The sequence below is a fragment of the Colias philodice genome, chromosome 23, assembly GCF_061535455.1.
Source record: "Colias philodice isolate Cphi_HAF_F1 chromosome 23, ilColPhil1 Martin Lab GWU primary, whole genome shotgun sequence".
Classification (NCBI taxonomy): domain Eukaryota; kingdom Metazoa; phylum Arthropoda; class Insecta; order Lepidoptera; family Pieridae; genus Colias; species Colias philodice.
Window position 1 is genome coordinate 621,930 of NC_143108.1, and position 11,125 is coordinate 633,054.

Genomic DNA, 11,125 nt, shown 5'->3' on the forward strand with positions numbered 1-11,125 from the left:
TTGTTGTTTTATTTTATTCCTAATATTTCCACCTAAATGCATGAATATTCTTTATCATACATAGAACCATAGTTTATTTACATGGTTGAGAGCTTAGGTTGATAGGTTTTATTACATTTCTAGCGCCCGGCAAACTTCTTGGTCAAAAAGTAGCGTGGTGAGGGAAGTTTGCGCATCAAGTTTTAGTACATTTTTATATGCACAAGCTTCCCCCACTACGTTAAAAAGTGGTCAAGTTACGTGCCGACAACTATATCTATCTATACTTGCAGTTATACTAGAGATATACAATGAGCAGCTTTATCGCTTGTGAGCATAGAATACAATATATATAAACCGACGTAGAAGCTGTATATGCGAACAAACTAGCATTTGAAGCCGTTATCGTTATCTACATAAGCATTCTAGACACAGTAACAAAGTAACGTACACATTCGCGTACTCTGTAGACAAAGATAGAATATACATTTAAACCATTAGCCGAAAAGAGCAACGTAACTGACTAAACGCAACCCGGCTAATTAGCTTACTTCAGACGAAACGTGTTGCCAGTTGCCACTTGTTGATAATTTATGTTTACGCGTATGCCGCTTCTACCTCAGTTTATATGCGTATTCTAAGTCGACTAAATTCTTCCAAGCAACCCAAAACAGTTCAAATAGGTTCATTATAAATAGTTCAAATAGGTAAGCGAGAGTTCAACAAATGGAAAGAAGAAAGAGTCAACATAGAAAATATGTAGGATCTCTTAGTGAGAAACTATAAATAATTGTAACCTTTGAGTTAATATATATATATATGTACTAATTGTGACACACAATTCAATATCCAAATAAAAAAAATATGTGCGTGTACTAGTGTACACACGTAAGAAGTGAAACTTCTTTCTGACCTTATTTATTTATTTATTTTTCAAAAAATAATTTACTATATGCAACTTTACAGAAATATGTCAATCACGCGTGGTAGGGATAAAAACAAGATGGAGCGTAACGGAAAAATGTTACACTTAATTTTTTTCCAACCCCGATAAAGAAGTTTCACTTCAAAAATGGCGCTATTTAAAAATGTTAATTGAGCTATTAACAGCAGCTGATCATTTTCCATTTTCATTAGAGACAATAAATTAATTAAATAGTTTGGAAAATCCAAAAGTGCACGCCTCATAATTTTTTTTAATAATTATTATTTTTGTTTATTTAATAACAATTAAACCACATCGAATCAGACCCTGAAAAATGAAAGGGTTCTATTCCTGAGCATACTCAAGCGTAAGAGAAAAAAAAGGACTCGATTAGTAAAGTATTCCGGTCGCTATCGTGTTAACAAGAAAATCCTCCGCACATACAGACACACGGACGTTCAAGACAGAACTTTTTTAAACTGTTTTTTAACTAGTTTAAATAACAAAAATGACATCAAAAATATCATGAATGTTAAAAATAGTGTTTTTTCTTAATATGTGTGTGTATGTATTATCTTACAAGTGCAATGTATGATACATAAAGACATTTTAAGTTTGAAAAATCAGATGTTTTGCGCGAAGTGACAGTAGTACCCACTTCAACGCTTCGCTTATGAGGCGTGCAATATACTTAATAGACCGGGAGATACTGACACAAAATTTTGAGTCATTTGTAACAGGATGCCGGTTCTACTGGGGTCTTAGTACGCAATGACAAAAAGGAAAATGATGGTGTGAACTCTGGTACCGGTGGCTTAGTCGCGTGGGCGTTAGTCGAACTCGTCGGAAAATAGCGAAAGTCAAACGATTTGTAACAGTATGGCACTTATTTTTCCTGTAAGTTTGAGGTTCAACGAATATAAATACAAAATTTCAAAGATCTAGGTGTTGGAAATTTTCACTTATATAAATTAATAATAAATTATTTTTTTAAGTTTAACAGCACTTTTTCCCCCTACTAGAAGTATGGCAAATATAACAATGGTCACATTTTATCAAATACTCTCCAAAAATCCAAATGCAATACTGGTACAAAAAATTTGGCAAAATAATTTTTTTTGCAGATTTTCGGTGGTATGGCGACCATTTGGAATCGTCCGAAAAGTATGGCATGGCGATTTTCGTAAATGGCTGCACGACGATGGTTACCTGTGCAAAAGTTAGCCTGGTACAAATGGTTGAATAATTGTTTTATTTAAATCAACACATTCGCGTCGGTATGGCGGGCTGTAAGTCACACCGGAAAAGTATGGCATGACACTACCGCCTACTTCTTTTTTATGGGCTATCGGTAAATTCTAAAATTTTTGTGTTACAAATCGTTTGACTTTCTCTATTTTTCCGACGAGTTCGACTAACGCCCACGCGACTAAGCCACCGGTACCAGCGTTCACACCATCATTTTCCTTTTTGTCATTGCGTACTAAGACCCCTGTAGAACCGGCATCCTGTTACAAATGACTCGAAATTTTGTGTCAGTATCTCCCGGTCTATAAGTAACTATGTACAATCTACATATTCCATTTATTTATTTTTTTCTTATATATCGTGTTTAATACACGCTATGCTAATGTTTGAATTAAGTATAAACAAGAAATATTTATGTATAAAAAATATTATAACTAACTAAGCTTCACAGTGTACAGCAAAGGTGTAAGGCATACTTTCCGTAATCAAAGTAATGGCTAGTGAGATTAGTGTTTGTTAAATAAAGCAATATTATCTGTAGTATAGTTGATAAATAGGTCTAGGACGTGATGCTTTATTATATACCTAAGTCGTTTTCAAAATAAGTGTACATTACTACTAAATGTTTGTCCCCATAAAAAATCTTCGAAAAAAATATGGTTACGACTGAAATAAATCATTGTTAACTTTTTACAGACTAAACTTAAGCATACTGCATATCATTTCTGAATTGCGGTTCAAATTCTTACATAAATTTAATGTGAAAATAAAGTAACAAAAAAAACACCATATATTTTTTATAGTATGTGGACGACAAAGAAAACCAATATTTTTATCAGAATTTTTGTACGAAACTTCCTATTTTTTTGTATCATAATTAAAAAGCAATGTTTGAAGTGTTATATCTGATAGATTAAACTATTTAAATTACCTTAAATAAACTAAGAATGAAATATTAAAAAATGTCCCTATCAAACGTTATTATTTCGTGACACTCATTTATTGACATAATTTACCAACTTTTTGTATCACAAAGAGTAGGAATCTAACTTTAATCACTGGCAACACTGGTCATGGTACGAAAAGTAAGGTCACATTGACACGCCGCCATTTCGTTCGTCGTCCAGACACGGAAAAAGTCTGGTGTGTTGTGCTAAAACTTTATTTACATTTTCCTAACGACATATTCTCAACAAAAGTAAGTACATTTAGTACATTTTCAAGAATTAACCTACCGTAATTGTAATATACTTAAATTATGACTACAGTAATAGATTACGCTTTCAATCTAATGGTAAATGTGATTATGTTTTGTGCAAAAGTATTTTTTTAGGTTATTTTTTACATGTTACTGACGAACAATTTCTTGACATTTACTGACGTCAGGTAATTGTAGACGGTAAAGCTGTGGTCTCATGTGTAAAGTATGAAAATAAGATATTAAAATGTGTGTTAAAATGTAACGAATAAAAATAAAGGAGAAAAACAATAAATCCTTACAGATTATTTTTTGTAATATATACACATACTCCAGATAATTTTAAAGAAAACTGAATATCTTTATTAATAGCTATTAATAGGTTACCGCGCGCAAAATTAGATGAATAAAAAAATATTTGTCATGGTACAAAATGCTTTATTTTTTTTATTTAATGCTACACAAAAAGTCTAAATATTTATTCATTAAGTACTATTTGTTTTGATTTCATCTTCCTTATTCTAGTGGCGGCTCAGTAGTGGGTAGTGCATCTGCCTGCGAACCTCGGGGTTGTGGGTTCGATTTCCACCCAGAGCAAACATTTATGTGATGAGCATTTGTGTTTGCCTTGTGTCTGAGTGTTATTTATCTATGTATGTACCTATTTATATATGTAAATATATCAGCTGATTGATACCCATAGCACAAGCTTACTACAAGCTTAATTTGGGATCAGATGGCCGTGTGTGAAATGTCCCCATATATTATATTATTATGTCTCTCTCCATAATACACGGGTACCACCAGAAGGAAGATACCCGGTCCTTTGGAAGGCTTACGTGGGGACACAGGTCCAACACGCAGAGGCCCTTTAGAGAATTTAATGTGTTGTGGGACACCAGCCGCAGCCTGCCCATGTCTGCACTATAGAGATACAGCCCTGGGCAGTCCACGGCCAATGTAGGACTATTGCAGAAAAATGGAATGAACAAAACTGGGGGAAGGGGGTGTTAGATGGACTGGTACATTGGTTCTATGGGGACTATGGACGTCTGCCTTTTCAATATTAAAAATTGGAAATAATGGCAGACGGTGACTCGCCAGTTCGGTCGATGGGCTCTCAAAAAGGTTACCTAGAATGGCAACAAGGGGGCAACATCAGCTGAACGGCTAGGGGTGTAGAGAGGTGCGGCACCGGTTTCACCATCGCGGGCCCGCGGGCCCGGAGCGGGTTTCCCCTCTATTACGCCATTAGACACTTCCACCCCCGAGCATATAGCTCTGGCGGCTCCACTCTGGACGGCCAACAAAGGCAAGCCAGAGGTGGGGGATCCTGAACCTTGTCATTGTTCACTCCGAACTGCCAATGGGACAGTCCGAAGGTGAGGACAAGGGCCTCCCCAGGGAGCGCTCGGTTCCCGCGGGGTCGCTTCTCCCCGACACCTCGCCACAAGGTGCCCTGCGGGGTGACTGACTGCACGGTTGGGGTTTAATCTTCTTTCCTTACCATATCAGCCAGACGGTCCGATGGACTTATTTGGGTAAAATTACGTTACAGGAAGGTAGAATTCAATGTTACGACATGCAAATGTATGAAATGGACAGGCCATACTTTTTAAACAATGATGTAGAGTTAGTAAAGTCAGGGCTTAGGGACTTGACTTTTCCGGGGATCTGATTACAGCGCTTTTTTACAGTGAAAGCGGAGCAGTGAGTTTTGGCCTCCAATTTTACATGTGGTTTCTGATGGGACAACGCTTGCCTTCTTCTTGCCTTGCGATCCTTACTTTTATTTTTATTTTTATTAAAAATATATCTAACAGCTTCTTTTAGTTTCAGAATGCCGCTAACCGGTGCCGAACGGCAAAAAAAATACATTGAGGAACTAAAAAAGAATAACCCAGAAAAATATGAAGAGAAAAGGATAAAACATCTTGAAAAAGTAAAACAACGACAAAGAAAAATAACAGAACTAAATGATCGTGAAAAAGAAGCTCGAAGACAAAAATGGAAAGAAGCCAATCACAGAAGAAAAGAAAAGAAAAAGCAAACAGAAAAGCTAAAAAAGGAAGAAGATATAAGGCGAAAAAGAGAAATCTATGCAGCTAAACGAGTACTATACCTGAAAGCAGAAAATAGGAAACTTAGGCAGGAAAATGAAAAACTTCACGAAAAGGTAAACAGAATGATGAAAAGAATGGTTGTAATGAAAAAACGTATTTATAGAAACAAAATATGTATAAATTTATAAAGAATAGAAAAAATTCGATCACGAGGCGGGACTCGAACCCGCATCCTTTCGCGCCATTCCGGGGCGGATGCCTGACCAACTCAGCCACTCGTGACCCGCCAAAACAATCGAATTTATTCTGTTCTTTCAGTTTTGTGTCCCAGGGACACACCGCGCGCCATCTATTGAAATGATTAACAACCATCTCAACCAATATGAAACACTTTTCAGTGAATACAATATTGTGACGATGGAACACGACCTTTATTTTGTTGAAATTGATATTTTGGCTTTATGAATGCTTTATATTTATAAAAATGCTTTATATTTATAAAGCATTTTAATGCCATAAAACCAAAATATCAATTTCAACAACAAAATATGTATTGAAGAACTCAAAGGTAAAAACTAAAAATCGAAATCTAGTCACAGCCACAGATAACCAGCCTAGCCTAGCCTGCACAAAGCAATATTCCTGAAGAAAAAGATAAAGCAACTCCAATGTCAAAAGCTAGCAGTTTTGTCGAAGAGATTTTTGTTAGAGAAGAGGATAAAGATACCACTGCAGACACAAACAACGAAAAAAGAATACTCAAAAAGGTGGTTGATAACGATCTTGTAAAGAAATATAGTTTTACTTCCAAACTAACAACAACTTTAGGATAAAAGGGACGAATTAGAAATGATGTTACAAAGAAAGAGGCCACAGAAAAAGACAATATAAAAAAAATTCAGGAGTTCTATATACGCGACGACGTCAGCCGTGCCACAGCAGGCCGAAAAGAATGTAAAACGCTTAAAAAAGATAAACAACAGAAACGTTTTCTTTTAGATTCCATGAAAAACCTGCACGCCAAATATAAATCGGAAGGTGGAAAAGACTACATTTACTCGGTATAGACCATTTTAAGTCGTATAGTTCCTTCCTTAAAAGCTGTACACATGTATTCTGATGGCCCCGCCACACAATACAAACAGAAAAAGAACTTTTATCTTTTTAGTAAAAAATTTGAAGATTTGGATTATGCTTCCTGGTCCTTTTTCGAAGCATCCAATGGGAAAGGGGCGGCAGATGGTGACTTAGGGTTGTTGAGGATTCCTCTTCCGCTTCCTCATAATGCGGAAGTTCCGCAATATTTTGGGTTCCTCAACCGTTACCGCATCCTCAAAAATAAAAATAAAAAATTCCTCTTCCGCTATCGCTTCCTCAAAATTTTGAGGAAAGTCATGAGGATGCCGTATCTATGGCAACGCACTCGCTACGCGCAGCGCTATGCCAGGCCAGTTCGATCGGGCGGTGAATATACAAAGCCTATACCTATGTATACTTTTGGAGTCACGAGCATATAACTCGACAAAACCTAATCTATCTAAAACTCGACTTGATTTTAATTTCCTATCATCCTCATCCGCTTCCTCTTCCGCTTCCTCATCCTCATCCTCTTCCTCAAAAAAATATCCTCATCCTCATCCGCATCCCCTAAATTTGCGTGTGAAAATTCCTCTTCCTCCTCCTCTTCCTCATAATCACTTCCTCAACAACCCAAGATGGTGTGGGGGGGGCAGTAAAAATAACTTTGGATAATCTTGTATCTCGTTAAAATTTAAATCGTCGATCGTTAAAATTTAAATAGGTATTATACTCACATATTAATGTGAGTATATATTTTTAAAGTACGAATAAGTATATGTTTTTAAGTGTTTGAATTATTAAATTAATTATGTAATTTATAAATGTTTAATAAATTATTGATATTTAATTATTATTAATTGAAATTAATAGATTTTGTTATTTAGAAGAGCGTTGTCATGTATTTAAAGGGAATTGAAAATAATTGTGGGTTGTAAAAAGAGTAGCTATACAATTTCAAACGTTACTGTATATTGAAATTCGCGGGTCTTCATTTTAGTACAGGAGACGGAAAAAAACTGGAGAGCCAATCGTGTTTTTGATTTTGTTTATTTTTATTTTTCAGGATAAGGATGATAGGGAATCAACAAGCAGTGAGCAAGATAACATTGTGCCTTCTTCTTTAGAGATTGAATATATCTCAGTACCAAGGGAGGAACCAAGTGAAAGTACACAGCCTCCCGTTAAAGACGAGTCACGGCGGAAAAAAATCCGTTCGAGTGGAGAGCACAAATACTTACAAGAAGCTGTCAATAGAGATCTACCTGTAGAAGACAGATTTGATATTTTTGCAAAGAGCGTTGCAGTACAGTTAAGAGAATTATCCTTTGAGAGAAGTATGATTGCTCAAACAAGAATACAGAATATTTTGAGTGAGCTTGCGATTGAAAACTATGCATACAGTAATAATATGTCGGCTTCCAGTGAAACCGATAACCTCATCATCTAAATCGAGCGAGATTCCAACAGTGTTCTATTCATGTTTTGTCTGACCCCAATTTTTTAAGGATAATATTTATTTATGTAGGTACCAATGGCAATAGACTGAAGTGACTGCATGTCGTGAATTCCTCGAGTCCGATTTTAAACCTAAATTAAAATGACTCCTACTACTTTTTCCCTACTACTACATAATATATTAAGTTGTTAATAGTTAATGTCGTGTATATCGATTACAAAATTTAACGTGTTGAAATTTAAAGCCATATTGTTAGAAGATTATGAAATACATAATAAATAAAAGTATTTTTCGCTCGTTTTTTTGCACAAATCATTATATGGAACGCTGTGCGGTAAAATTTATCAAATAGAGAAATATGTGATGTCGTTCGACAGTGTAAATAATATGCAGTAACAAAATGTTACATTCCATGTTCTATGTTCACTCCAAAGCTTCATATTCTATTTAAAGTGAATTAGGATACTGTTGTTTGAAGAAATAAACTATAGAAGTTTTAATGGTGTTTTTATTTCAACCTTATACCTATAATACCTTGCTTAGAATATCTATCATTGAACAGAAGTGTCACCCGTTTTTGGTGACCCTTCGGATTGGTTGCGGACAAGTGTGCGACGGGACGGTGACGTTTCTGAGTCGGATACTCTGTGGGGAGATTGAAACTCAAATTATTTTTATTTATTTATTTATTTTTATGGAGTCGAATTTTTATGGATTCGTCAAAGTCGAATTGGGAATCAAGCTCATGTAAAAATAAATATTCGCATCCTACTAATATTATAAATATGCGAAAGTTTGTGAGGATGGATGTGTGTTACACATGTTTGTTACTCTTTCATGCAGATACTACTGAACCGATTACAATGAAATTTAGCACACATATAGATGGTAACTTAGATTAACACATAGGTTTTATCCCGGAAATCCCACAGGAACGGGAACTATGCGGGTTTTCCTTTGAAAACGCGGGTTAAGTCGCGGGCGGAAAGCTAGTTAGATATAATTTAGGATATTCAAATTCACATTGGGATTCAAATAATCATTGAGAAACAATCGCAATAACCTTTATAGGGAGTAATTTAATATGTAATAACTGAAATTTACTTTTTTAAATGGCGTGTTATGTAATGTTTGTTTGAAATATCAAGCTGATAAAACAAGAAATAAAACATTTAACAAACTGATGTTAAATTGTTCACAATGTTAGTATAAAATGAGAAAATACTAAAAAAAACAACCGCTAAAAAATTTTAGGGCCACGCAACAAGACACATCACGTTATACTCAAAATTGATAAAATACAAAACAACATCAATTTTGGACAATTATTTCATGGTGTTCACCACGTTCACTCACTGCTTTTTGTCATACAAAGTGCGCGACATGAGCCTGAAATTATGTTAATATAACTTTTTTAGTTTTTTATTTGTATTAGATAAGTGGTTATCTGACTATAGGAAAACAGGACGTGAGTTCGATTATTACTTGAGGATTTTTTGTTTGAAAAATACAGAGTAAAAGAACATTTATTTTTCTATTTAATAATACAATAATATCTTACAAGGATGGACGCGACGTTCCAACCTTCGGTTATCAAGAAACAAATCGAGTATAAACAATTATTTTATTGAAACAATAAATACACATTGCACACAGATTAAAACATAAATAATATTTAATATATACAATTTAAACATTGCACTAGTGTCTGTGAAGACGCGCGCGGCGTGACGTCATAGTGCATACGCATCATGAAAAGTCTGTCTGTCTCTCTCGCGCGCAGACTAGCTTATGAGGGTGAAGGGGACAATTATTGTTTTTATGTTGCAATTGTTTATAAATACAGGGTGATGTAATTTAAACAAAGACGTTCGGTATATCTACTACTAACTATATTCGACGAGATACTTCGCGGCACGCGGATAAGAATATTTTTTTACTTTATCTAGGTTAATTAATTATGTAATCATTTTAATAAGTTTTGTAAACAAAATGCCGTAAGTTAAAATTTTCATACATAGCTGAACAATACAGCTTTTATTGTAATGTAGCCTTATCTCTTACGTGCTAGGGTTTCGCTTGTATTGTTTCTTGTGAGTGAGCGCACGTGTTATTTGTATTGTTTATATCGTTATTTTGAATATGACATGAAATTTAATTATTATGTATTTGATAATTGAATGATTATCAATATTACAATTGATTATGAGAATAAATAATTAAGTTCATCGATTGAGTTACTTTTAAATTGTAATTTTACATGTAAATTATGAGAGCTTTCATAATTATATTTATCTACAACGCACTCATTTAACAATTCAAGTCTACAATAATTAAACTAGAGTCGCATTTATTTTTGAACATACTGTTTAGTAAAATTGCATATGTGTGAGTACTGTGAAGATGCCAGCTTTCCTTAATCGGCCAGTAAATAATAAGGGAGATCATTGATATAATATACTAAGCACAAGAAGGGTCCTAAAATAGATCCCTGTGGAACACCAATGTTAATTGACGCATCGCTAGAACGTTCTCCATTAATGCTGGGGCCACACTAACGTCTAACGTCTAATGCCCTTTATGGCGATAATTATTCCGATAATTTTTAAGGCGTTAAGTGGGTGGCTACACTTGAACGGTCAACGTGAATGCCGATTGTTGGCGATAAAAACGGCGTTAATTTTACTAAAATTCTAGCAAGATGGACGTAGTGTGACCGCTTCATTGCGTTAATTGTCGCGATAAAGCTATCGCCTCGCCAAACGGCAATGTTAATGCCGTTGTTAAATAATACTGGCTACACCTAAAGTTAACGTCCATTATCGCGTTAATTAATGGCATTTCCCGTTAGTGTGGCCCCAGCATAACAACTACAGTTTGTATCCTATCATACAGGTATGAGGCTATGAGGTTCTGAGCTTGTCCTATAATCCCATAGTGACTAAGTTTACACAATAAAGTACAATGTTCAACGCAGTCAAATGCCTTGGAGAGGGAGGAAACCAGAGGAAACAGTGACAACTATATTGACAACTACTCATCCACAAAAATATTAAATCAAAAGTTAACGTCTAACAATATATGTAATATAATCTGTAGTATAGTTGATGAATAGTGCAAGTGACTTTCACTTAGATCATTACTTAATGAGGCAAGTGAATAGAAATCGCTACTAT

General features: G+C 35.0%; 1 protein-coding gene across 1 annotated transcript; it reads left to right on the top strand.

The window, feature by feature from the left end:
• The first annotated feature begins 3,275 nt into the window (after positions 1–3,275).
• Positions 3,276–8,449, top strand: LOC149477839 (uncharacterized). The gene is made up of 3 exons (XM_089709750.1): positions 3,276–3,350; positions 5,184–5,526; positions 7,557–8,449. The coding sequence occupies exons 2-3, from the start codon at positions 5,191–5,193 to the stop codon at positions 7,938–7,940; spliced, it is 720 nt and encodes a 239-aa protein (XP_089565876.1). The 5' UTR covers positions 3,276–3,350; positions 5,184–5,190; the 3' UTR covers positions 7,941–8,449.
• Positions 8,450–11,125: the final 2,676 nt, after the last annotated feature.